The 26562-nt window shown below is 53.3% G+C and overlaps 3 protein-coding genes and 1 pseudogene across 5 annotated transcripts in view; 1 reads left to right on the top strand and 3 right to left on the bottom strand.

The window, feature by feature from the left end:
* Window positions 1-1174: 1174 nt before the first annotated feature.
* On the bottom strand, window positions 1175-11160 carry DPEP3 (dipeptidase 3; the record flags this gene model as incomplete). Its single annotated transcript, XM_081217796.1, has 9 exons — window positions 11034-11160; window positions 4187-4316; window positions 3956-4097; window positions 3643-3709; window positions 3339-3515; window positions 2736-2820; window positions 2128-2203; window positions 1514-1649; window positions 1175-1411 (listed from the first exon to the last, which is right to left on the bottom strand). Exons 1-9 carry the CDS (start codon window positions 11148-11150, stop codon window positions 1175-1177), a joined length of 1167 nt encoding a protein of 388 aa, XP_081073922.1. The 5' UTR covers window positions 11151-11160.
* Window positions 4772-10664, bottom strand: LOC308606510 (dipeptidase 2-like; annotated as a pseudogene). The gene is made up of 11 exons: window positions 10619-10664; window positions 10252-10393; window positions 9884-9953; window positions 9587-9763; window positions 9129-9213; window positions 8387-8462; window positions 7602-7737; window positions 7248-7501; window positions 5519-5652; window positions 5190-5472; window positions 4772-4919 (listed from the first exon to the last, which is right to left on the bottom strand). The product of its transcript is annotated as a dipeptidase 2-like (transcript).
* Window positions 11161-18352: 7192 nt separating the features above from the next.
* DDX28 (DEAD-box helicase 28) lies at window positions 18353-20203 on the bottom strand. Its single transcript, XM_081217774.1, has one exon. The coding sequence runs from the start codon at window positions 20198-20200 to the stop codon at window positions 18557-18559; it is 1644 nt and encodes a 547-aa protein (XP_081073900.1). The 5' UTR covers window positions 20201-20203; the 3' UTR covers window positions 18353-18556.
* A 56-nt stretch (window positions 20204-20259) lies between these two features.
* Window positions 20260-26562, top strand: part of DUS2 (dihydrouridine synthase 2) — a 45976-nt gene continuing 39673 nt past the window's right edge. For both annotated transcript variants that reach the window (XM_081217782.1, XM_081217781.1), the window contains exons 1-2: window positions 20260-20348; window positions 22177-22253. The gene's annotated coding sequence lies outside the window, so the exon portion shown is untranslated. The remainder of the gene's footprint in view (window positions 20349-22176; window positions 22254-26562) is intronic.

The following is a 26562-nucleotide window of genomic DNA, read 5'->3' as shown; positions in this document are numbered from 1 at the left end:
GCCGAGATGGGACTTCCCTGGTGGCTCAGTGGTTAAGAATCTGCCTACCAATGCAGGGGACACTGAGCCCCGGTCCGGGAAGATCCCACACACCGCGGAGCAACTAAACCTGTGCGCTACAATTACTGAGCCTGCACTCTAGAGCCCGCGAGCCACAACTACTAAGTCTGCGTGCCACAACTACTGAAGCCCGCGCGCCTAGAGCCCATGCTCCCCAACAAGAGAAGCCACCATAATGAGAAGCCTGCGCACCGCAACGAAGAGTAGCCCCCTCTCGCCGCAACTAGAGAAAGCCCGCGTGCAGCAACGAAGACCCAACGCAGCCAAAAATAAATTAGAGAAAATAAAGTTGCCGTGATTAAAACTTTATAGTATTGATAATACAATAAACAAATAGCCCAAATAAATGGAACAGAATTCAAAGAGACCCACACATATATGGACACAATTTATGTCATACGTGGCACTGTAGTCTCTCTGCTAATTTCGAGTTCCCATGGAAGGAACTTCGATCTGGCTCCAGCCCACCCTTGTGGATTGGGAGAGGAAAGTGGTCCGAGATGGAAGGCCTGTAGTAAGCTGAGCAGATGGCACTATGTTCCTTTTTTTTTTCTTCCCAAGACCTGATTTCTCCACCTCCATTAAAAACTCAGTTTAAGAAAAAAAAAGAGGACCTTATCTGAAAAATTTAAAAGCTTTTCACGCTTCCTCTTGATATTTCCAAACAAGTTAGTTTATGCTACAAAAGGTATCACCCTTTAAAAATAAACAAACAAAAAAACAAAAAAAAATTTTAAACCTTTCAGAGAGAGATTGGAACTACCACTGTCACACTCCATGATGGGATCAACTCTGCACTTGATTCCTTAGTGCTCTTCTGTGGGCACAGGCTTTTAGAATAAGAATAAGGTAAGATGCCTCTGCCTTTCCTGAGAAAGACAAAGCTGGAGGCCAATGGGAACCACCCATCTTGAGCAGCTGGGGCTAGAACATAAGACCACCAACCAAGAGCCCACCAGACCCAACCCCCCTGCCTGTGAAGGAGGGAGGACATTCACACCTGGCTCTGTACCCAAATGTTTATTCTCAGCATACCTATGTTTGTGCCTGGACCACTAGGAGGGGAACTTTGTGAGACTTTGACACCGTGACCTCTGGAGGACTGGCCAGGTCACTAGAGCCATAAGATGAGGATTGAGAAGGTGGCAGCAGCCATGAGGCCTAGAACGAGGTGTGGGGAGGCTTTTGAGGGCCTCTGGAGGGCCTGATTGGTTGGCCACTTGTTTCCCACCCGGTGTGTGGCCAGGTGTTCATTCTGAGGCTGAGTCAGGTGGGAGTGGCACGACCTGCCCACCTGCCTGTTTGGAAATTCATCCTCCGCAGGGCTCTGGCCACTGTTTTCCTCTCTCACCTGGGGATGAAAGTCAGCAGTCAGTGGCTTCCCCAGCACGCCCCCCCCAACGCCCGCCACCTGCTGAAACACTGAACCATCTTTTTGCCCAGCCCAGCATACCTGTTCCACTTGTCTGAAGACCCGCAGCAGGTTTCCACGAAGGACACCCTGCAGCTCTTCCTCCCTCCAGCCACGCCTCAGCAACTCCTCTATCAGTATCGGGTATGTGGACACGTCCTCCAGCCCCTGTGGGAACCTGTGTGGCCACCAGCTGGCTAGCTGTGGACCCGATCCTGGCCTAGGGCCCACTGTCACACCAGCCCCAGCTACATGGGGGAAATGAAGGTCCGTGTTCTTCAGGCTACTGAATGGAACTTTGGAAGCTCCGTGAAGACTGGGCTTCTGCAGCATTTACCTGCTGAGCAGATGCTCAGTCCACAGCACATCTGCTGGGCTGGGAGTGGAGCATGTGCTGGGCAGATGAGGTCTCCTGTGAGGGGGTGGGTACTTAACAACTGTGATGGCTTGGAGTGGGAATGGGTCCACTGGGCCACAGGAGGGACAGGGAGAGTCCAGGAAACAGGTCCTGGGAGTGGGGAGATGTCAGGTGGGCTGGAAGACCAGAGTCTGTGGTGGAGGCCTGAAGGATGGGAGGACCATGGGATAAGGAACTGAGACTAAAGGACTCCCCACTGAACCCCCCCACCCAAGACAAACCCCAGGGAAACACTCACCGGCCAGACCCATCATAGTTTCCGCTAATCCCGATGAACCCAGATCCAGTGATGGCTCTGATGTGGTCAAAGTGATCTAGGGGGTGAGGGTTGTGGTGGGCAGCACGAGGCTGGAGTTAGATCCTGGGACCAGCCCTGGTCTGGGGGAACTCAGCGTGGCCAATTCCCCTGCCCACAGCACTCCAGGACATAACAGCTGACTCCACAGAGCTCCCAGCCCATTGTGAGTTCTGAAGTGGCTATAGGCTAGACATTGGACCAGAGTGAACCTCAGGGCCACCAACCCCTTTGGATCTTTTCCTGCCCAGGAGCCACCACGCCTCTGGGTTCCTTGAGAGCCTGGTTGCAAGGCTCTGCCTGTCCTTTCCAGAGATGTGGGAGCAAACGTGAGACTCAGAGGCAGAGGCAATTACGTCCCCAAAACCCATCAGCACTGGTTGTAGCCCTAGATCTGGGTTCAGGGCAGTGAAGAGCTGTGTCTGCTCCCCTGAGCTGTTGGGAGGCCTGCCCAGGGCCCAGCAGGTATGCCAGATGCCTAGAGCTGTCCTGAGGGCCCTAGCGGCCACAGGCCAAGCTACAACTGCACAAGGAGTCAAAGCAGGGCTCACCTGCCACGGTGGACACGTTAGCAAACAGGTTACACGGCAGCACCCCCGTGGACAGTGACACCATCACAATGCCACCATTTTTCTTCTACATGGATAAACGAATGGACACTCAGCTTGGCACTTCCAGCCTGATGGCCTGCCACCTATGCCCTGGGGGCCCTGATAGGGTAAGTGCTCACTCCTTGCCTGAGGGGTTGGGTAAGGCTTCACTCCTCTTGGCCCCTGGGTGGGACAGATTTGGCCTTGAGTTTCAGAGATGGGGGAGGGTTAACCAGCCTTGGGTCCAAGGGTGAGTGAGGCCTGGGCTGGTAGCTTTGTTCAGGGTCAAGGGTCTTTGGATAGGGACTTTCCTAGTGGTGCAGTGGTTAAGACTCCCCACTCCCAATGCAGGGGGCCCGGGTTCGATCCCTGGTCAGGGGACTAGATCCCACACGCATGCCGCAACTAAGAGTTCTCATGCTGCAACTAAGGAGCCCGCCTTCCGCAACAAAGACCCAGAGCAACCAAATAAATGAATAAATAAATAAATATTTTTTTTTAAAAAAAGGATCTTTGGATGAAGCATGCCTAGTCCCAGGTTTGAGGGCTGGGGTGGCTGCTCACCAGAAGTTGCAGGATGTCATCGGGAACATTCAGCATATAGTCGCACACCGCCTTGGCAGCTGAGTGGGAGAAGATCACAGGGGCCCTTGACACCTTCAGGGCTTGCCGCGCCAAGGTGTCCGACCCGTAGGACAAGTCCACCATCATGCCCAGGCGGTTCATTTCCCCTATCACCTTCTGCAGGGACAGGTGGGTTTTTTTTTTTTTTTTGCGGGGGGTGGGGGGTGGGTGTCGGGAGGGACGCACGTGTATGCACATATCTGTAGGGAACGTGCGGGGTAGGATATGGAAAAGGAGTCCTTACCTCACCAAAGCTTGTCAACCCACTGATGTTGGTGTAGAAGTGTTGAAACTTGGTGGAACTCTCTGCCCTGAAGGACAGCCAGAGGAAGGCAATCTAGCAGGCCCTACCTTGGCCAACAGAGCCTGGACTTCCAGGCTCTTTGTCCATCCATCCCACCTCAGAACAGGGTGAGGATCCGGACCAGCTGCTTTCTGGGAGTGTGAGGGACCTGCTGAGACCCCACAGCCTCCCTCTGTGGACCCCTCTGTCCTCACCTCTCTGGCAGTTTCCCCACCATGCGTCTACCATTCCACCCTGGCCAGGCACTGCTCACCAGGGCGTGTTGCAGGTGAAGGTGAGTGTCAGGTAGCGTACTCCTAGCAGATAGAAACTGCGCAGCACAGAGAGGCTGCTGTCTAGTGAGTGACCACCCTCCACACCAATAAGGCAAGCCAGCTTTTGAGTGCTGTTCAGTCCTAGAAGAGGGCAGAGAATCAAGCGGTCAGAGCCCAGGGCCAGAACCACCAGAGTGAGGCCCTGACTATCCTCCAATTCCCCAGCCCACCTCTGGCTGAGGTCACAAGCTCCAGTTCAGAGTAGGAGGCACACACGCGACGAATGAGGTCAATCTGCTCCAGCGTGAGGCGCACAGCATCCTGGTCCTGGGTGTGGCATGGTGCATAGGCTGACCAGAACTGGGGGTTGGCCCAGGGGTCCAGAATGAGATCAGGGTGGTCTCCAAGTGCCCTTGGCCTGCTACTCCTCCTCAGCCCCCAAGGTACTCATCTGGGTCAGTGGCCCTGAGTGCGGCACTGCATGACCCCGTGGTACCTTGATGACTATTCAGCTTGTTGCCAGCAGCCAAACTGGCAGGACCCGTCCTCACCTGCTGTTTGTCCATGTGCTATGTGAATGCCCCAAAGGCAATCCACCATATCCTTTGTGGTTTCAGAGCCCCCACGCTCGCCAGGGATTTTCTGATCACTTTCTTGGAGTCTCCACAGAACTTGGGCACCCATGCCGCTGGCCTGCTTTGACCTCCAACACCCCTGCACTCTCCAGCAGCCCCATGATGGCAGACTGCGTGTCCTCTGATAGTCAGAGGCCTGTCTACCCAGGTTCCTGTGCCCCCTACATTCCCCAGCGGCCGTTAAGTGTGTCCCTCTGGTACCTGGGCACCCACGAGGCCATCCCTGAACTTGTCCAGGCTGGTTTGGCCAAGGCTGAAATTGTGCAGGTTGCCCTCCTGTAGCTCGTTCCGGAAATGCTGTTTCAGGAACAGGGGCAGGTGGTTCTGGCTGGGGGAGTCAAGACAAAGTAAGAGTAGGGGGCGTGGCCTCCAGGTCCTGGGCCTGTTCTGTCCCAGCCCACCTCCCTCCTCACACAGACGGTAGTCCTGAGGAGGAATTCTTAGGTAGGGGGCTCCACCGGCAACGGGGTAATGGGGACGAAGACGCCATGGGTGATGGAGGAGAGAGGGGTGGTGTGAGAGAGCCTCCTACTAGCCCTTCCTCTCCCGCCCAGAGGCCGGTTCAGCCCCAACCAGCCGGCACGGCGCACTGACGCACCCATCCACAAGCCGGAAGTCCCGCATCAGGGCCCGTGCGCGCTCATGCAGACTCGGGGCTCTCGGGGAGCCCGGCACTGTTGGGGCGCTGGAGGTGTCCGGCCTGGTCGAGGCGCTGGGGGTTCCCTGCGTGGTCCGGGCGCGGGTTACCGGCCACAGCAGCAGCCACAGCAGGAGCAGCAGACGCAGAAGAGGCCGCCAGGTGAGCGCGCGGGGAGCCTTGAGGCCTACGGGCTGCATGCTGCACAGGGCCGAGCAGGCGGGCAGAGGCGGGTCTCGAGAGCCTGAGAGGGGCGGGCGAGGGTCAGAGGGCGACGATGGGGTCCCAACCGTCGATGTAGGTGACCCAGCGGCGCGGCCTCGTCTGAAGCGGCTGGATTCTGGACGCTCGACAGACGCGCGGGGACCCACAATGCCGCCTCACAGCGTGGCCGCCAGGGGGCGATAGGATCTTCCCGCCCCGGCTAGGACGGCGCCCTAGTGGGCCAGGCTGGTCTCTGTTGCGAGCGCCCGCTAGCGATGCATCGCGGGCTCCCTCCGCCCCTGCTCCCGGCCCTCCAGCCACCCCTCCCGAGCTGTGTGTACCTACTGACTCGGGGAGGAGGCCCGTGGGGGAACTGGGAGGGGTCCAGGAATCTTCCTAATTTTACCTCTAGCCAGGCAGGTCGCAGGTCCAAGTGGGGTTTTAGTTGCAGGGATATGCCCGCCCTCCAACGGGTTAAATATTCCATGAAATTCTAGGAAGAATTAGAATTCAGAAGAGTGAATTAGATCTTTATGTTTTGACTGACAGAAAAGTGATTCCATATATATATATATATATATATATATTTTTTTTTTTTTTTGCGGTACGCGGGCCTCTCACTGTTGTGGCCTCTCCCGTTGCGGGGCACAGGCTCCGGATGCGCAGGCTCAGCGGCCATGGCTCACGGGCCCAGCCGCTCCGCGGCATATGGGATCCTCCCAGACCGGGGCACGAACCCGTATCCCCTGCATCGGCAGGCGGACTCTCAACCACTGCGCCACCAGGGAGGCCCCTCTCATTAGTTTTTAAATGAACTTATTTATTTTATTTTATTTATTTATTTTTGACTGCGTTGGGTCTTCATTGCTGCGCGTGGGCTTTCTCTAGCTGTGGCGAGCGGGGGCCACTCCCGCTGCAGTGAGTGGGCTTCTCAGTGCGGCGGCCTCTCCCGTTGCAGAGCATCGGCTCTAGGTACACGGGGCTCAGTAGTTGTGGCATGCTGACTCTAGAGTGCAGGCTCAGTAGTTGTGGCGCACGGGCTTTGTTGCTCCGTGGCATGTTGGATCTTCCCGGACCAGGGCTCGAATCCGTGTCCCCTGCATTGGTAGGTGGATTCTTAACCACTGCGCCCCCAGGGAAGCCCTACCTCTCATTATTAACTCAGTGTATTAACTAAATTTTGGCTATAATTAGTGCAGTTGCTATTATCATTAATGAACTGGGGGAAGATGGGGTGGTTGCCTAAGTAGCCTGAACCGATTAGAGAGGAAGTCCCTGAGGAACAGGGGAGGAGGTGTGCCCACATCCAGAGCAGTCTAGCCATTGGAGGTCCATGGCCCATTAAGTAGCCTGAGATTCTGGGCTCTGTCCAAATAGGTACAAAGATCATTTGTGATCTAGGCATGTTCTCTTCTTGGGCATTTGAACCAGCATTCCCTGAAAGATCCCCAGGTGGTACTCAGTGGGTCAGGATCTGGATTTAGGTGAGCTACACAGAGGGAACGGAGTAAGGTCCACTCTTCTGCAGCCAGAGCCACCCACTGTCTTCTTCCAGTGCTGAGCCAAGCCACCTGGGTTTCCTCAGGCCACTGCCAACAGGTCTTCCTTGAGTATCCAGTGTCTAAACTGCAGGGTCCCCCACCAAAGCCCAGTATTGGGAGCCTGCACCACAGACCCCACCAGGGAGAAGGACACTCATGCTGATTCCATTTCTAAAGCATTTATTTTCACGAAATGTTTGTGCTCGCGTGCAAGGAAACTTTGTGGGGTATCTGTGGCTGCCAAAGTGACATCTGGCAGGATTAACTGGATCACCAGAGCCAAATAATGAGGACTGGGAAGGCAGCAATAACTGTGAGGCCTGGGCCCATGTGGGGGCAAGATTTTGAGAATGGCCACTTAGGTGACAACATGGGATTCCCACGAACCTCACCTCTGGTTAGTTTCTGGTCTGGAGCCAGATCCTCTCTGTGATGCAGACGTGGGAGGATGGAGCGGCAAGAGCTGCCCAGCTACTCATCTGGGAACTCATCCTCCAAGCGACTCTGTCCCTCGTTCTCCTCCCGTACCTGGAGGCGGCAGTCAGCGGGCAGCTCCTCTCACAGCACCCCCGCGTACACCTGCTCAGACCACCTGCTCAGAGCTACTCTTTTGCCCAGCCCAGCATACCTGTCCCACCTGTCTGAAGACCTGCTGCACGTTTCCTCAAAGCACACCCCAGAGCTCTTCCTCACTCCAGCCACGCCCCAGCAACTCCTCTATCAGTACCGGGTATATGGACACGTCCTCCAGCCCCTTTGGGAACCTGTGTGGCCACCAGCCAGCCAGCTATTGGGCCTCAGACCTGTTCCCTAGTCCTGAGTCAGAACCAAAGCCCTATGTGTCCAGGGTCCACTGAACCCCAGCCCTGTTCAAATACGGAAAATGGAGACTTGGAGAGAGTAAATGATTCACTCCTGCTCTTCATCCTTCAGAGGAAGGCCCCCAAAGCGCCTCGACTATTCACCAAAAGTCATCAAATTGTACTGTTAAGATCTGTGCCTTTCACTGAATGCAATTTTTGCCTCCACTTATAAAGAGAAGAAAAGCTTTTTAAGAACTGGGTTGACCCCCCTGAATGCACAGGCCCAACTGCAGACAGAGAAGATGGTCAGCCCAGCCCAGACCTTGCTAAGAGTCTGCTCAGAGGCCGTGGGCCTGCTGGCACTGGATGGGCGCATATGCTGGGCAGATGAGCTCTGTATGGTGTTTTAGACAAATAGGATGACATAGAGTAGGGCCAAACAGACAGGAGAGCCCAGGAAGCAGACCCTGGGAGAGGGGAGATTCCAGTTGGGCCAGCACACCTGAGGCTATGGTCAAGGCCATGAGGACCACAGTGTGGTGGGCACGGTGGCTGTGAAAGCCCCACTGCTGCCCAGCCAGCCCAAGACAAGCCACGGGGAAGCACTCACCAGCCAGCCCCGTCATAATCTCTGCCAATCCCGATGAACTTGCATCCAATGACTGCCCTGATGTGGTCGAAGTGATCTGAAGAATGGAAAGTCAGCAGTGTGAGGCTTCCAGGGCAGGGGTGGGGGTGATGACTGGCCTCTGTTGATTCCCCTTTTTGCAGCCTGTAGGCCAAACAGGCCAGTTCCTTCATGGCCTGGCACCGAGAGTACCAACTAGAGGGCCCTGAGGTTTGATCTGAAGTGATCCCAGCTGGCTCTAGACTGGACTTCAGATTTGGAGAGGACCCCAGAGCCCCGTTTGGGCCATTTCCCACCCAAGGTTCACCCTGCCTCCCAGTATCCTTGAGAACCTGTGGGGGCTCCTTTCCCCGGGTGTGGAGGATGAGAGAGGAACAAGAGTACAACTGATGAAAACCCCAGAGACATAAGGAGCTGTCCAGTCCCTTAGCCAGAGGTACGGGCAGTGCACTTTAGGAGCCCCTGCAGAGGCACAGATGGGCAGCACCCGGGCTCTGTGTCTGACAGCCTCCCTGATACCCATCAGTATCGTAGTTTTGATTCTGTGGCTCCAGTTCCACATGGCACCAAGGTGCTGTGTACTGTCCATTATTGGGTTTTTGGGAGCTGTACCTATTGCCAACAGGTGCGTCAAACCACTGGGGCTCTTCTGAAGTCCTCCCCAAATTTGGACCCAGCTTCAGCTCCAAATCAGAGTTTTCAGAGAGCCCAGGGTGAGGCTCACCTGCCACAGTAGACACGTTGGCTAACGGGTAGCACTGCAGCACCCGCATGGACAAGGACACCATCACGATGCCACCGTTCTTCTTCTGCAGGGGCAGACTGGTGGACAGTCAGCTTGGCCCCCAGCACAGCCACCTGCCTGTTCACTCTCTTGACCCCTGTGAGGAAGGTGTTCAGCCCTGGCTTTGAGGTCATCTCCTCTCTGGGTTTGTGTGAATGGAGGAGCCGCAGCCCTGGTCTGGGTGGTGTCTTGGCCCTGGGTTTCCGGGTTTGGAGGAGTATCTTGCCACCTAGACCCCCACCTAGGGCTCAAGAGTTCAGGGGCTGTGGACCGTGGGTTTTGGGGGCAGAAGATATTTAACCTGGGGTTTGAGAAAATTGAGGGAGAAGAGGCTCAGGTTCAAGGGCTCCTGGTTTGAACCTCTTGCTTTAGGTTTGAGGGCCAAGGCAGTCTCTCACCAGAAGCTGCAGGATATCATCAGGAACATTCCGAGTGTTCTTGCACATACCCCGGCCAGCTGAGTGGGAGAAGATGAGAGGTGCCTGTGACACTTCTAGGGCTCGCCGTGCCACAGCATCTGAGACATGGGACAAGTCCACCATCATGCCCAGGCGGTTCATTTCTGCCACCACCTTCTGCAGGGACAGGATGGGGAGAGGGCATCACGGCTGCATTTATCTTGTGCGCATTTATCTGTAGGGAACAGGCGGGGCTGTACATTCATGTGGGGCAGGGTATGGAACCCGGGTCCTTACCTCGCCAAAGCCGGTCAGCCGACTGACATTGCTGTAGAAGGGGTGGATACCCTTTGCTGAGCTCTGTGCCCTGCAGGATGGCCAGGAGGCAGTCTGACCGGTGGCCATGACTTGGCTACAAGAGCCTAGAAAGAGGTTCTGTCGAACCGTCTACACCTGCAACTCCCTGGTGCAAGAGGAGGGACCCAAACTGGGCTGTGCCTGGCAGTAAGAGGGCCCTTCTAGGGATTCAGTCTTGTTCTGCAAGCTCCATTCCCCTCCCCACCCCAGGGTCAGGGCCGGCCCAGGGGTAAACTTGCTTTGGGCCCCAGCGTGATCTTGGGCAGATCCCTGCCTCACTGGGCCCTTACCATTTGCACTGTGCTCACCAGGGCATGTTGCAGGTGTGGGTGAGTGTCACGTAGTGCACACACAGTGCACAGAAGGTACGGAAGATGGAGAGGCTACTGTCCAGTGAGTGGCTGCCCTCCACACCAATGATGTAAGCCAACTTCCGGGTATTGTTGAGAGCTGGGGGCAGGTAGGTCAGATGATCATTTTCAGAGGCAGGGGTAGCTTACTGAAGTCCCTAACACCTACCACCACCAGTCTGTTTACCTTTTGTTTTTTTGTTTTTTTGGCCGTGCCACGCAGCATGAGGGCTCTTAGTTCCCCCACCGGGGATCAAACCCGAGCCCCCTGCAGTAGAAGCGTGTAGTCTTAACCTCTGGACTACCAGGGAAGTCCCCCATCTACCTTTAACTGAGGTCACAAGCTCCAGCTCAGAATAGGAGGCACACATGAAGCGGATGAAGTGAATTCGCTCCAGGGTGAGGTGCACAGCATCCCGTTCGTGGGTCTGGCATGGGATGCAGGCTGACCAGAACTGAGGGAAGGCCAGGGCTTAGTTTGGGCTTTGGAACTCCTTGGGCTTCTCATAGCCTCCTCAGCTGGCACAGCACTCACTGTGCCCAGAAGTCACATGTGGTACTTGGAAGCCCGTCAGGTTGGCTCACTGTGACCCCTGTAGTCCCTAGCATCCATGGCATGGCACTTTCTAGGTCACTATGGTAACTTAGTTCTAATGTGACTAACCTGTGGTCTCTGAGGCCCCCAAACTGCCCCACATTCCCCAGCAGCCATGGTGGCACCTTGTGTGTCCCTTTGGTAACTGGGCACCCACGAGACCCTCTTTCAGCCTGTCCAAGCTGGTCTGGCCATGGCTGAAATTGCGCAGATTAACATCCTGTAGCCCATTGTGGTAAAACTGCCTCAGGACCAGGGGCATGTCCTTGTGGCTGGAGGGAGGTCAAGGCAAATGGGTGGGCTCCTTAGGTCTTGGAATCAGGCAGGACACATTGCCTGGCCCGGGCCAGCCTGGGGGTCCCCCACCTCACACTGTCACACAGACTATACTAGGAGCAGCTGAGGCCTGGGCTGAGGGGTTCCCGCCAGGGAGGGGATGACAGAGAAGGGGAAGGGCATCCATAGATGATGGAGAGGACATCCAGGGGTGGTGTGAGGGAGCCTCCCCACTAGCTCTGCATGCTCCGGACCTCCTCCCCTGCCCAGGGCCAGGCTAGGCCCCCACTGGCCCACAGCAGCCCGCACACACTGCAGCCACCCATCCACAAGCGGGAAGTCCCGCATCAGGGCCCGCGTGCGCTCCCGCAGACTTGGGGTACTGGAGGTGCCCGGCCTGGTCTGCACGGGTTACCGGCCGCAGCAGCAGACCCAGCAGGAGCAGCAGACAGAGCAGAAGCCGCTGGCTGAGTGCGCGGGGACCTTCGAGGCCCCCGGGCCGCAAGCTGCGCAGGGCCAGGCAGGCGGGCAGAGGCGGGTCTGAGAGGGGCGGGCGATGGGGTTCTGCCCGTCGACACAGGCCACCCAGCGGCGCGGCCTCGCGAGGGGGGCGGGTTGAAGGAGGGGATACAGAGTCACAGGACCCTGCGACCCATGTGCGGAGAGCCGCGATCCGCGAAGCCCGGCAGCCACAGGGCGGCACTGCCCTCCCGCCCCCTGCTCAGAGGCAGCTCCCGCGGGCTAAGCTGGCCTCTGCGGAGAGCCCACTCGTCTCCCATCGCGGGTTCCCTCCGCCCCTGCCCCTCTTCCCACTCCCACTGCTCCGAGGGGGCGCCCTAGGTTGCTCTCCCCCGCCTCTAACCTTCCTGTACAAGCTGGGGTGCTTCTCTCAGAGGGCCACCTTCAGCCCGAGGCCTCCCGGGAGCACACCTCGTCCCCATCTGCCTGCAGCCGGCCCCGCCCACCCCGAGGGCTGCGTGCGAGTGTCTCTGTGGTCACAAGTGCTCTGGGCTCCCGGTTTCCCGGTACTGGGCCATGGGGGCTGGCGTGGGGGAAGAGAGAGTTTCTGGAAATGGGGGGGGGTAACCTTGTGAGCTCTGGATTCAGGACGGGGCCCTCTGCCCCCGACCTGCTCTCTCCACCTACTTGACTCCCCAACCTGCATGACCATTCTCTGGGGACTTCAACCAGCGCCTGGGAACTATCAGGAACCTCCCCCACTTCTGGCAGCCAGCCTCAGGAAAGAGCGCCCTCAGGAGTCGCTACACCTCCCCAGGGCCTGAATGGAGGGACTTCGGGGATGTGAACTGAACAACCTTCTGGGGAGAGTCATCGACCCTTTTACTCAACAGAGCAGGAACCCAGTCAGCAGGCTATTTGAGTGGAAGGAAATGAAGTCATTTCCGTGGTAGCAGAGCCCCCACCGCAGTAACCTTCCTCTCAGAGCTGCTGGCTGACCATCTGGCCAGGATCCCTCCTACCTCAGCGTGAAAGGCCCGGCCTCATGGAGAAGTATAGGCTCTGAGGAAAGACCTGGCACCTGGGTTCTGCTGCTACACTTGCCTTATCTCGTGGCCCCTGTGGCTCTAGCTTTCCCAGAAACCTCAAGGGCTAAGTGCCTGTGCTTGCTCAGAGGCCGCACGCCATTCCCCATTTCCAGCCTCAGGCCCTCCCCCTAGCTGCCTTCTCTAGGGACCCCCTCCCCCCAACACACACACACACACACACACGCACACGCACCCACACTGGGGATGTGCCTTCTCACAGAAGCTCAACCACTGAGATGCTTTAGGGACTGTGCCCAAACTCCTTCATCCCCAGCCTCTCAAGTTTTTGCTCTGATCCCTGGCACCCCCTGGAGCTGTTCCACCTTTGGAACCTTTCCCGGGTGGCAGGAGTGCCTAGCACAGGGGTAGTGACCTAAGTCTGAGCACTGGCGACCCTAGAAATCTGTTACACAAAAACATTTTATTGAGCGGTAAGGGACCCCACTGGGGACAGAAAGGGCTGGCAATAAAGGAGCATGTGAACCTCAGGGCAGGGTGCATGCTGCTTGACTCTCCATCCTGTTCTTGCTTCGGGGAGCAGGTCTTCCTGGGTCTCTCTATCCTGCCTCCTGAGACCCCAGGCAGGAGGCTCTTTGGGAAGCCACAGATTGCTGCTTTCAGTTTAAAAAAGCCCAGCTCCCCCCTGGTTTGTGGTGGTGGCCGCTGACAATGGCTCAGGGCAGGAGCCCATGTGGTAGACTGCTAAGGCTTCTCTGCACCCTGTCTCTGCTCCTGCATCCTCCTCGGCTCACAGAGTGTAGACTTTTCTTTCTTCATCTCACAAAGGGGCCCCTGAGGATTGAGCAGAGGAACGTCAGGTTTTCTTCCGGGCCAGCTTCAGCCCTGGGATGTTCAGGGCAGACTCTCATTTCAAACCTCAGTTTCTGAGGCTCCTGGCTTATGGCCATTTAGTGTGGAAGGAGGCTCCTGGCTGGGGAAGGCTCAGACAGAACGACGCAGGTTCTAATCTGTGGCAGTGGGCAGTGGGGGGGCGGGGGGGTCATTGCAGGAAGAGGCATTCACTGCCTTAGGCAGTTAAACCATTGCCCTCTCTTCAGGATGGCTCAGCCAGCAAGATTCTGTGGAGTCCGCCTCCTGGCACCATGCTACAATCACCAGATTTTGGGTCTGGAGCAACCCAGATCTTCATCGGACTCTTCCAGAGCATGCTTTCTTTTGGGAGCACGTCTGGGGACTGGCTTCTCTGCTTCCACCTTTGCTGACGTGGCCAAAGCAACATCCCTGTAGGCCCGGTAGGTACCAACCAGGCAGTGTGTCTCCCCATGCCAGCCCAAGTGCATTTCTCCACACCCTCGGTAGAGGACATGGTAGTGACCAGGTGTAGGAGGAGAAATGGGAGCCACTGCTGCTGCAAAGAAAATCAGAACTGATCAGTCACTTCTGCTGTACACAGTCTCCTGCCAGAATTTCCCTCTCTCATGTCTCTCCCAGTTTCTGGCTGAAGACCTTTTTTTTTTTTTTTTTGTGATACACGGGCCTCTCACTGCTGTGGCCTCTCCTGCTGCGGAGCATAGGCTCCAGACACGCAGGCTCAGTGGCCATGGCTCACGGGCCCAGCCGCTTCACGGCATGTGGGATCTTCCCTGACCGGGGCATGAACCCGTGTCCTCTGCATCGGCAGGCGGACTCTCAACCACTGCGCCACCAGGGAAGCCCTGGCTGAAGACCTTTAATCTACTTGACATCCAAAACACAGCCTTGGCCCATCACCTCTATGAGTCCCTAGAGAAGGGACACTGGCTGCAAAAGCAATTCCTAGAGCCTATGGCTGCAGCAGATGAGGAAGATTCTTCACCGTTTCCAGAGAAAACAGTAGAACCCGAAAGTAATTGCAGTCATGATCCTCTCCATCTCTCCCTTCCACAACAGAGAAAACATTTCTTGAAGTCTGTCACTTATGAGGCTTTAATGGAAATGCCTTTCAAGGTTTGGAAAAGAATAATCTAATATAAATTGGTTAAGAACCCCTCCCACCTTCGCGACCCCTCTTGGGCCCCATTTATACTGCCTGTTTCAACCACACTGAACTCTAGCCCTCTGATACTTTCATGTAGATTAGAACAAGGCCAAATACTGAGGCAGAGTGATCAGGAGACTCAGAACCGGGTTCTGGGTACCAAGTGTAGGCTCACATCCACCCAGCCTCCTGGGACACCATCTCCTCGGCCCTCCAGTCTCACTAGCACTTCATCACCCCCCTTGGTTCTTCCGGTCTTCCCATGAATATGGCACCACCCTCTCCCCTACTACTCGGCAGCTCAGTATGGGATGTGTCTGAGGGGACCGATATAGACGTTTACATGACAGCACAGAGGTGCCTGGGTTTGAAGGTGCGCTTCAGGAGTGGCCCTCTTCCTCAAACTGCTCCATTTACCATTTGCCAACAAAAATGCACTTGTCTTTTGCTAAGAGGCCAATCAGGAAAGGTTCTGAATGGAAGCATCCTGTAGCCCAAAGGGGAAGGCTACGTTATAGAGATTAGAACCATCCTGCACACTTGTCCAGGGGTGACCTTTCATTTGTCCTCAGCAGTGAGCACTGTGGGTCCCTGAAGGTGTCCCAGGTCACTGGTATTACTTACAGCTGGGAAAGTGCTCAGGTGTACGTGGTGAGCAAGCCCCACAGGAACATGTGGCAGCCAGGTGAGGTTGTGTGCACACCACACCGCTTGTAGAGATGCCCGGTCTGGGTGTACCTGCTGCACTGCCCACCCAGGGAACAGAGCACAAGTTAGAGTAAACACAGATGATCCAGTCAGAGGTTCTCTCTCAGACAACCAAGGAGATTGATAGCTCGTGGAGAGCTGGTAGGAGGTTTCTCTGACTGCAGCACGTTTTCACAGTTGCCCTGCCATTTATCCTGTAAGAAGGCCTGTGAGGTCATCACTACCCAGTGAGGTCATAATAAGGAACCTGTGACATGGGGGGCAGGCTTCAGGAGGAGGGGCAGTTTTGTGGAGGAGAGCAGGGTGGACGCAGAGGTACTCTGCCTGGCCCCTCACACCTGGGCCTTCCCGCCCATGCCCTAGTCTAGTAGACACCCCACGTGGGGCGTGCCAGTGGGCTGGCACAACCCCAGGGGCCACAGGACGGCAAGAGAGACCCACATTCTGAGATTGGCTTGAGAGGCAAGATTAATGTAAGAGACAGCTAGGTTGTATGGCATTGACCCTAAGAGGCAGAGATTTGTGTGGACTGGGGAATCAGGGAAGGCTTCTTGGTAGTGGGCCTGAAGGACAAGTGAGATTTGGACCCATGGGGAAGAGAGGGAAGACATTCCAGTTTGGAAGAATAAAAGCAAAGACACAGTCTTCTCGACCTTGTCCTGCCCCAAATATAAATTCATAGCACCCTCACATTTTTACACCTGAGGACTTAAAAAAACCAAGAGGTTTTGGGCCCTACCCAGTGTAACACAGGTAGTGGAGAGGTGTTCTGCTCAATGGTTAGGTTCATGTCGGGGCTCCGGATTTACAGCCGATAGGAATGTGAGGACAAGCTCATGCCATTTCAAACATTTCCAAGTGATACCGAGAGAGATGTTAAAGGTGCAAAATGAGGCTGCTGAATGACCTCAGAAAGTGGGAATGGTGGTCCCATTTTAATATCAAACTCAAAACAAATTCATGACAAAAGGACATAATACAAAATGACAACATAATCATTACACTCCCCTCTCCCCTAGAAGTAAAAATCATTATAATCCTCTCTCTCTCCACCTTTGCTCAGCAGCAGCCCCCGTGAAAAACACGGTCAATAGTGTGGAGAGGTGTTACTAAGACGATTTGGTCCGACTCAGAGAAGGAAAGAGACAACTCTGCCCTTAGCCTGATCAGGCCCACAGGAAGGAACCACATTTGGGGCAGCCTTTGATAGTGTGGCAATGAGAGAGAACCTTCTTTAGCAGGGGACTCCCTGTTGCCGACCTTGAAAAGCAAAGATGGGACATTCGTTTACTGGGGCTGTTGCAGAGGGGATGTGCCCAGAGGTTGGGCCACCCTGCTTGAGAATCAAAGCACCTTGTATTCCTAAACTGCTTGAATCGGCGGGTGCACATTAGGACACGAAGTCAGGCCTCATTGGAGCGGACTGCCTTTGGGAGTGGTAGAAGGTAAAATGTGAAGGGGAATGCTCTGGAGGAGGTTTATCACGGCAGGTGGGCCAGCATGAGACCATTCAGATTTTCCAAGGCTCCAGAGACTACTTGGCTGGGAGCATCCCTCTGATGTGGTGCGGGGACTCCTACCTTAACTGGACCTGGCTGGGCCTCTGGGGGAGGCAGAATAAGTGGTTTATTAACTTAAGAGAGCGAGAGACTCACCTGGGGGGTTCCACAAAAGCACTTAAAAAGACTTGTACCTGGATTCTTGAGCCAACCCTCAGAAAACTTATCTAGATCTGGAGTAGGGCTCAGGAAGCTGCACTTTTTTTTTTTTTTTTTTTTTTCTTTTTGAGGTATGCGGGCCTCTCACTGTTGTGGCCTCTCCCGTTGCGGAGCACAGGCTCCGGACGCGCAGGCCCAGAGGCCATGGCTCACGGGCCCAGCCGCTCCGCGGCATATGGGATCCTCCCAGACCGGGGCACGAACCCGTATCCCCTGCATCGGCAGGCGGACTCTCAACCACTGCGCCACCAGGGAGGCCCAAGCTGCACTTTTAATAAGCTTCCTCGGCAGTCCCACCACAGTGGTCCATGGATAGAGTGACCAAGTTATTGTGTATTCTCGGTTGCTTTGGGGAGTCAAAGTGGGCAATATTAAAAACTGCAGCAGGCATACGTATAAACAGGGGATATTCAAGGCAAACAGAGGTGTATAGTTATTCTATGCATGAATCAGATTTGAGAAAAGCTAGCCTGGTGGTTAAAGAAGACAACCCTCAGGACAGACAGACCAGATTCTGTCCTACTTACCTGTGTGATTTTGACCAAGTTCTTTTATCCTTCTGTTTCTTCATATGGAAAAGAGCTGTGACTGTACATTTAGCACAGTACTCTCTTTTGGCAAAGGTTGCTCTGGGTCCATTTGTGTTCTCTGCAACTTAATCCTTTCGTGTGCAAGCATTTTTAAGTTGTTTGGTGAAGTATTACATTTGACTTTCAACTGTTCATTACTTTGGGTAAAGCTTATGTAGTGCTGCAGAGACTAGAACCTATACAGAGATAGTGAGAGGATGTTATAAGCTTATTCTGCCGGTTTATAAAAAAGTTTAACCTTTTCTCCTCTTCCTCCACCTGCCACCAAGAGATGAGAAAGAAAGCAGAGCCTGGAAGTGCACACCAAGCAATATTTCTGTGTCAGTTTGCCTTTTATTCCTCTGCCAGTACTTCCCAGAGAGATTTCACCAAAAGTGCCTAAGCTTGCCATGGCCATTGTTGTGAAGAAAGTTTCTCTCTATTGCTAGTCACATCCCCTTTTCCTTCTCCTGGGGGCTTAATGGATGTTTGGGGGCAGGAAATAAAATTTAAACTAAAACATCAATTGAAAGAGCCTTCGTCCTAAGTGTGGTAGTTTGGAGTGTGAATCTTCTCAGAGTCTAGTGAATTCTGCCCCAGTGGAAGGAAACTGTTATTAAGGGACACCCATAGAAACATCGCTTATTGTTAGAAACCACGACACAATACAGAGTCAAGATCGACTTTATTCTTCATGTGAAAGACTACAGAGAGCCATGCTCAGTAGTTCACCCTCCAGTGTTGGCCAGCAGCTTACCTTTTGAAGGCAGACAGCAGCCCGGGCCTTCAGAAGGTGACTAGGCAGCCCAGAGCACCCTACTGACAAGTGTGCTCACCCATCCAGCACAGAGGGAAAGGTCCCTGTTATGGCATCATATATAAGCCTGCTGCAATAAGGTTTGCTGGTGCAAAGGCTGTCTCACTGAGGACCCTAGTCCTGGAAGACTTCTCCTCCGGCGAGCTGCCAGCTCAATCTTCTGAACCAGGCTCACGTCCCAGGGATGGGTCACAAAGCTGACGACGGTGCCTGGCACATCGCTCCCCACCCGGCCCACCCTCCCTGCTCTGTGGATGTAGTCTTGCAGGGTGAGAGGGAAATCATAATTGATGACTAGCTCCACCTGGGTGCTGTCCAGGCCCCGAGAGGCGATGTCTGTGCAGAGAAGTATGTCTCGGGAGCCCTTCTGGAAGGACTGGAAGATGCCTGCTCTCATTGAGGCTGGCATCTGTCCCTGCAGTCTTAAGTGTTGGATTTTGTGGTCATCCAGAATATACCCCAGCCAGTTCACAGTGCTGGAGCAATTACAGAACACCAGAACAGTTCCTGCGGGGCCAGTCCTATATGCTCTGTCATGCTGCTTGAGGATCTGCACCAGCCCAGTCACCTTCTCTGTTCCCTTCAGTCTCATGAATGTATGTCTGACATGAGGCATGATGCAGTGGAGCTTGTCACTGGTAACAGTGGTTAGAGAGTCTAAGCTGGCAACTTTACTCAGCAGCTGGCCTACACCTTCGGGAAATGTGGCCCCCACCAGCACTAACTGAGCTTTGGGATTGAAGGGGTCTTTTAAGTCAGCTGGGCCTTCTGCTATATGGCTCCCCTCCAAGATGTAATCCACCAGTTCCAGGAAGCTTTCATCCAACAGCGTGTCTGCCTCATCCAACACCAAGAAGGAGAGCTGCTCCAGGCTGATCAGTTTAATTTTCAGGGCCTTCCACAGAGCCCCCGGAGTGGCCACTAGTATATCTGCTGGAGGATGTTTGGACAGTTGCAGCCTGATCCTACTCATGCCATGGCCTCCCCCTAACTCCCGCACCTGGAGGCCCAAGGAGCTGCCCAAGGGCTGGGCCACGGCCCGCACCTGTTCGGCTAATTCTCGAGAAGGCACAAGAACCAGGCCTCGAGGAGCAGGGATACGACAGGGGTCCAGGCTTGGCTGGCCCAAGAGCCGTTGAAGGAGAGGTAGCATGTAGCCGAGAGTTTTGCCACTGCCGGTTTCTGCGATGCAGAGGATGTGGCGGCCGCGAAGGAGTGGGGGAATGGTACTCGACTGCACGGTTGTGGGCCGAACAACTTCGGGAGCAGCCTCTTGTAGTGCGCTCAGAACGCGGCGCTCCAGACCCAGATCGGTGAAGCTGACCTTGGACGAGAGGTTCCGCAGCGCTGGAGCCTCATGTTGCGCGCGCTCGATGGAGAAGTGGTCCCCGTGGGCGCGCCGATTCCTCCAGCCGCGCGAAGCGAGTGGCGCGGGCTCCCAAGGGCCCAGCGTGAGGCGTGCCGGCTGGTTCAACTCCGGTCGCCGCGCTGAGATCAGCAGCGGCCCAGGTCGCACCAGCACCGGCCGCGGGGGGCTCCGCTGCCTGCTCTGCCGCTCTTCCTGCCGCCGCTGTAGAGCCCGCGGAATGCGCACCACGGGCAGGGGCTCGTTGGGACCGCGGACCGTCAGGTCCCGGCGAGGCGCCAGAAGCAACCGAGCCGCGAGCGACAACAGCCGCAGCCGCCGTGCTAGAGCCATACTCCCCTCACCGCGGGAGAGGCGCACGACAGTGACGTCACGGGCGCGCCAAGGCCTCGCGGACGGTGGCTGGCGTGGCTCAGTAAGGCCCGCGGAATTAGCGAACTGTGTGGAAGGAGCGGGATCTGTAGAGCTCAGCAGCGGCGAGGTCTGTAGGTCCGAACAGGGAATGGTGACTCCAGGCCCCGGCCAACCTTGGGGAAGGGTGCGCGATGGAGGCAGGACCGGGGTCCGGCGATACGCGGCGATGGGGCCCTGGCATTACGAACCAGGAGGGTGGAGGGCTTGTGGCGATCCGATGTCCGATCCCTGCAATGCTCTTTTGTCGCCCTCACAGCTCCTGTCATGGCTTGGCCAGTTCGGGTCTCCCCCTGTAACTTCACAAGTATTTATTGAGAGTCTGAGTGAATGGTCAGGCCTGGGGGCCGAGACCAGGAGTCCGGAGTCGTAGATCCAGGCTCACCCTTCCCTTAGAGCTCCCCAGAGAGCTGAGGGCCCCGAGGGCAAGCTGATGGCCCTCAGCGCATCTTCTCTTCAGTCAAGAGAACTCATCGCTTGGTACTTTTCCCCTTTCTTTTCAGCTGAGGTTCATTCTCCCCTCCCTTGTCACCCTTTCCAACTTCTCATCCTGAACCCACTGCTTTCTTGGCTAGTTCACCTCCACCGGCTTTCCAGTCAGATACCTCAATTCCGTAAATAGCAGCGAGGAGGGTCCTGCTACAGGTTTGTGGCTTGTCTCACAAAACCATGGTCAGGCAGAATATTTTACTTGAATTCAGTTGTTCAGGTTGCCAAAAAGCCTTACACTACTGGTACTTCTTGAACGGATCCCGAAAATGGGTGTCAGATCATTTCTGTAATTTCCAGTGCCTGGGGTAGGAGATAAGGTAAATGTGGATTAACCACCTGGGAGGTTCTTAACATCTGGAGAAAGAGTTTTACTTTCATTAGATACCGTTATAGAGATAAATACTATTAAATTTCAAATAGCATTTTGATACACGATAGTCTTTCTGGAGAGTTACCTGTTAAGCCAACAGAGGAGAGAGTTTTGAGTACTCTTGGGTGAACAGAGTCATTGGATAGAGCAGTGGCTCTTGAGTGAGGGTGATTTTGCCCTCACCCTTCCCCCAGGACGTTTGACAATGGCTGGAGACATTTTTCTTTGTCACATCCGGGGGGGTGGGGTGGTGGTGGTGCTGCTGCTGCTGCAGGCCTCTAGTGGGTAGAGGCCAGGATGCTACTACATATCGTACAAGGCATAGGACAGCCCTCCCCACCACCCCAAAAGAATTATCTGGCCCCAAATGTCAATAGTGTGCTATGGAGAAACCTTGGATAGAGGCTGAGGACTGAAGAGAGGCTGAGGTGGTCACATGTACTCTCACTTCAGGTGGTCAGTCACATTTGCCAGACTCTTGTGTGGCCCTGCCCCTTTCCCAGAATCTGTAGCAGGCACACTGATGCCGTTGCTTGTCATGTCCTTGGGATGAGAAAACCTTGGGGGTTCCTGAAAGTCACAAACACAGGAAGGAGTGATTTAAGAGGGTGACGTGGGAAAAGAGAACTTTAGGAAGATCAAAATTGTCCTCATGTGTTTGGGAAATGTGCCAGATGGAAAAGAGATGAGGTGTGCCATGGGGTGTACCATTCCAGAAGGGAGACTGGGACTGATGCGTGACAGGGAGTCAGATTCTGAATTTGATATAGACTGCTGTAACAACTAAACATGCCTAGATCTGTCTAGAGAGTGCTGGGTTTTCTGTCACTGCAAAGTTCATGTATAGGCTGATGACCACTGATTGGTGGTATGATAGAGGGGAGTTGATATAAAGGATGCTCTAAGATATTGTGATTCTACACTACTTTTACTATTCTTTCCCAGAACTCAGAGCTCCTCGTTCGTTAGCTGAAGAGCTCCTTGGATGTCTGCTCTGACATGTTTCATCCATTTACATGTGCCACTCATTTTTCAGGTACAAAACAAAGAATCGCTTTGCACAAAGCCAGAAGGGATACACTGAAAGAATTATCAGAAAAGGATAATACATAGGTATGTATTTGCATTTACTTTCTCCAAATATTTGAGACAGGGTAGCTGGTTAGTGGCTGCTTTCTCATGCTTGAGCCCTTACAATGTGATCACCTCAGAATGTCATAGGGATTGGAGCCTGTCTGTCTCTGCCCATGGCCCCTAGTTTCTTCTTGTCATTGCTTTAGATACTGTGTAAGGCCCTTCTCTTCCTCCTGCTCACAGCAGACATTGAGTAACCTCTAGTTCTGACTGAGATGCATATTTCACAGTATAGTACTTTAGAAATGAGAAAGGTTTACTTATTGTGGAAACAAATGTAGGCTCCTGGGAGTGTTGGTGTCACTTGGTAATGTTTTTCCCAGGGCTGCCATGGTAACTGACGTTACCTGGTTACTCCCTAAGGTTTGAGAAGAATTCTTCCTTGGATCTCAGGTGATAGTGGTACATTCCTTCGTTCACTTATTCATTCAGTAAATATTTTCTGAGCACCATGTATGTGCCAGGTACTTTTCATATGGACAGTGAACAAAACAGACAAAATTCCTGCCTTAGTGAACTGTATATTCTGATTTAATTGGCTTGGGGTGAGGCCTGGCCATTGGTAGTTTTAAAAATCTCTCCAGATGATTCTAATGTATAGCTAGGTTTGAGAATCACAGTTATAAATGAAGCACTTTGGGAATTGCAAAGGCATTGCAGAAATAAAAAGTGGCTATTGGTATTCCTTCACTATTCCTGCATTTTCCTGCCTGCATCAGGACTGTTGTACAAGTGCTGATCATTTTCTTTTCAGCCCTTTTTGCTGTTTGCCTAGACTCTTTATCCCTCTTTCTAACCTAACACCTACCTCCTTCTTGTGTTTCAACCTCCAGCCCATCATCTGTTTGGGATTTATCCTAAACTTGGTGGGAAGCCATTGCAGGGTATAAACAGAGAAGTGGTGTTAGCAGAGATGCCTTTTTCAGACACCGTACTGGCTATTGTAAGAGAATGGATAGGAGGGGGCAGGAGTAGATTTGGGGAGGTGCATTAGGAGACTGGCTTTGTGCACAGTGGTGGCCTTGCAGATGGAGTAAAGCAGGCAGGTTAGAGTCATATTTGGAAGGTTAGTGATGGCTTGGAAGTGAATAGGAGATAGTGATGAATTGGATGTGGGGAATGTGGGTTAAGGATGTGTAATTGGGTAAATGGAGGTGCTACTTACTAAAATGGGAAAAATTTTCTCCCCACATATTGGCCTGACAAACACCTCACCCTTTAGACCTTGAATCAGAGATTCTTTCTTGTTTTCTTTTATTATATTTTATTTTATTTCATTTTTATTTGAGCTGCAATGCCAGCTTGCAGGATCTTAGTTCCCCAACCAGGGATTGAACCCAGGCCCCCTGAACTGGAGGCACAGGGTCCTAACCACTGGACCACCGGGGAATTCCCAGCAGAGATTTTTTCTTTCTTTTCTTTCTTTTTTTAATATAAGTTTTAATTAACTAATTTATTTATTTATTTATTTATTTTTGGTTGCATTGGGTCTTTGTTGCCCCGCGTGGGCTTTCTGTAGTTGCGGCGAGCAGGGACTACTCTTCGTTGTGGTGCACGGGCTTCTCAATGCAGTGACTTCTCTTGTTGTGGAGCACGGGTTCTATGAGCGCAGGTGTCAGTAGCTGTGGCGCATGGGCTCAGTAGTTGTGGCGCATGGGCTGAGTAGTGGTGGCTCGCAGGCTTAGTTGCTCCGCGGCATGTGGGATCTTCCCGGACCAGGGAGCAAACCCGTGTCCCCTGCATTGGCAGGCGGATTCTTTGTTTGTTTATTTTTTTAAACATCTTTATTGGAGTATAATTGCTTTACAATGGTGTGTTAGTTTCTGCTGTGTAACAAAGTGAATCAGCTGTATACATACCTATATCCCCATATCCCCTCCCTCTTGCGTCTCCCTCCCACACTCCTGATCCCACCCCTCTAGGTGGTCGCAAAGCACCGAGCTGATCTCCCTGTGCTATGCAGCTGCTTCCCACTAGCTAGCTATTTTACATTTGTTATTGTATATATGTCAGTGCAACTCTCTTACTTCGTCCCAGCTTGCCCTTCCCCCTTCCCGTGTCCTCAAGTCCATTCTCTATGTCTGCGTCTTTATTCCTGTCCTGCCCCTAGGTTCATCAGAACCATTTTTTTTTTTAGATTCCATATATATGTGTTAGCATACGGTATTTGTTTATCTCTTTCTGACTTACTTCACTCTGTGTGACAGACTCTAAGTCTATCCACCTCGCTACAAATAACTCAATTTCATTTCTTTTTATGGCTGAATAATATTCCATTGTATATATGTGCCACGTCTTCTTTATCTATTCATCTGTTGATGGACACTTAGGTTGCTTCCATGTCCTGGGTATTGTGAATAGTGCTGGCAGGCGGATTCTGAACCACTGCACCACCAGGGAAGTCCCCAGAGAGTATTTCTTTTTTTTTTTGGCGGTACGCGGGCCTCTCACTGTTGTGGCCTCTCCCGTTGTGGAGCACAGGCTCCGGACGCGCAGGCTCAGCGGCCATGGCTCACGGGCCTAGCTGCTCCATGGCATGTGGGATCTTCCCGGACCGGGGCACGAACCCATGTCCCCTGCATCGGCAGGCGGACTCTCAACCACTGTGCCACCAGGGAAGCCCCCCAGAGAGTATTTCTTAAGGGAGGCCCTCCTCAACCCCCATCAGTCTCTTCCCTGCTGACATAGGCTCCCACAGCCTCACGTAACTGCTCCTTCAGAGCACCATACACAGTTTTAATTTCACACATATTTGTAAGTTCCCTTTCTATAACCCTCTGTTCTATTGAACCTTTCCCTCCTGCCTCATCATTTTATCTCTAGTGCCTACCAGTGCTTGGCATATCTTAGGGGCTCAGTAAGTGTCTGTTGAATAAATAATTGGAGACAGAAGACAAGGCTTAGGAGGGGAGATCAAGGCTTTGTTTTCTACATGTTGAGTAGAAGATGCCCTTAAGACATCCGAGTGGGGATGTGTTTTGAGCAGTTGGTGTGAGGTTGGGATGCCTTTGGAGATGATCATAGCCACTATTTTAAACCATGGGAGTGAATAAATTTGTGAGGGAGGATGTGTGAAATTAGAAGGGAAGAAGACCCGTGACTAAGGAGCAACCTCAACCCGTGAGGGGAGGAGGTGAAACCAGCAAAAGAGACTGAAAAGCAGGGGTAGAGAGAAAAACTGGGAGAGTGTGCGGTCGACGAACCCAAGGAGGAGAGAGATCAAGGAAGAGGGGAGGCTCAACCATGCCATGTACTGCTAGCAAAACAATTTGAGGAGAGGTCAGTGTCTCGTAGATTGAGCAACTTCGAGGTAATTGGTGACTTTAATCAGAGCAGTTTTGGGAGAGTGGCAGAGGGGGAGGCCAGGCCAGAGTAGGCTGAGGAGTAAAAAGTTAGTACCTCTGAGAAGCGCATCCTTGGCAAGATTTGTGGTTTTTAGAGGGGACCATGTTTACTTAGAATAAATAAATTAACAGTTATCTCTGGGACACGGGATTTTGATTTTCTTCGATTTACTCCTGTTGCTCTACCTTCAAAATATTTTTAGAATGTGACCACTTCTCACCACCTCCCCTACTATCTCTCTGTCCTGAGCCACCATCATCTCTGACATCGGTGACTGAAGAGCCTTCTAACTGACCTGCCTGTGTCTACCGTGGCCCCCACAGTCTGTTTTTCATACAGCAGTCACCGTGATCATGGGGAATGTGATCAGTCATGCCACTCCTCTCCTTAAAACCCTTCACTGGCTCCTATTGTGAAGAGCTAACAAAGCCTGCAGAGCGTCCTACAAGGCCATTCGGGGTCTGACCGCTGTGTCCTATCTGCTTACTGCTCTCCATCCATCGTGTATCTGACTTCCATTACTCTCTTCTCCTTTCCGTGCTGCAACCACAGTGGCCTTCCTGTTCTTCTAACACACCAGACAAGCTCCTGCCCCAGGGTCTTTGCACTGGCCCTTTCTTCTCCTGTGCACTCTTCCACCAGATACCAACTTGGCTAACTCAAATCTCTGCTCAGATGTCATCTTCTCATTGAAGCTTATCTTGGCTTCTCTATTTAAAATTTTAACCTATGGGGATGAGGTGGTGGGGGGAATGGGTGAAGGTGGTCAGAGGATACAAACTTCCAGTTACAAGACAAATAAATTCTGGGATGTAATGTACAGCATGGCAGCTATGGTTAACAATACTGTATTGTATATTTTTTCTTTTTTAATTTAATTAATTTATTTGTTTATTTTTGGCTGCATTGGGTCTTCGTTGCTGCACGTGGGCTTTCTCTAGTT

Source organism: Mesoplodon bidens, assembly GCF_964165515.1.
Source record: "Mesoplodon bidens genome assembly, chromosome: 18".
NCBI lineage: Eukaryota > Metazoa > Chordata > Mammalia > Artiodactyla > Ziphiidae > Mesoplodon > Mesoplodon bidens.
Note: the sequence above shows the minus strand (reverse complement) of the source record. Positions and strands in the feature narration are given on the sequence as shown.

Coding starts and splice junctions, on each gene's coding strand:
- DDX28 (XM_081217774.1), bottom strand. CDS start 20,200: ATGGCTCTAGCACGGCGGCTGCGGCTGTTGTCGCTCGCGGCTCGGTTG.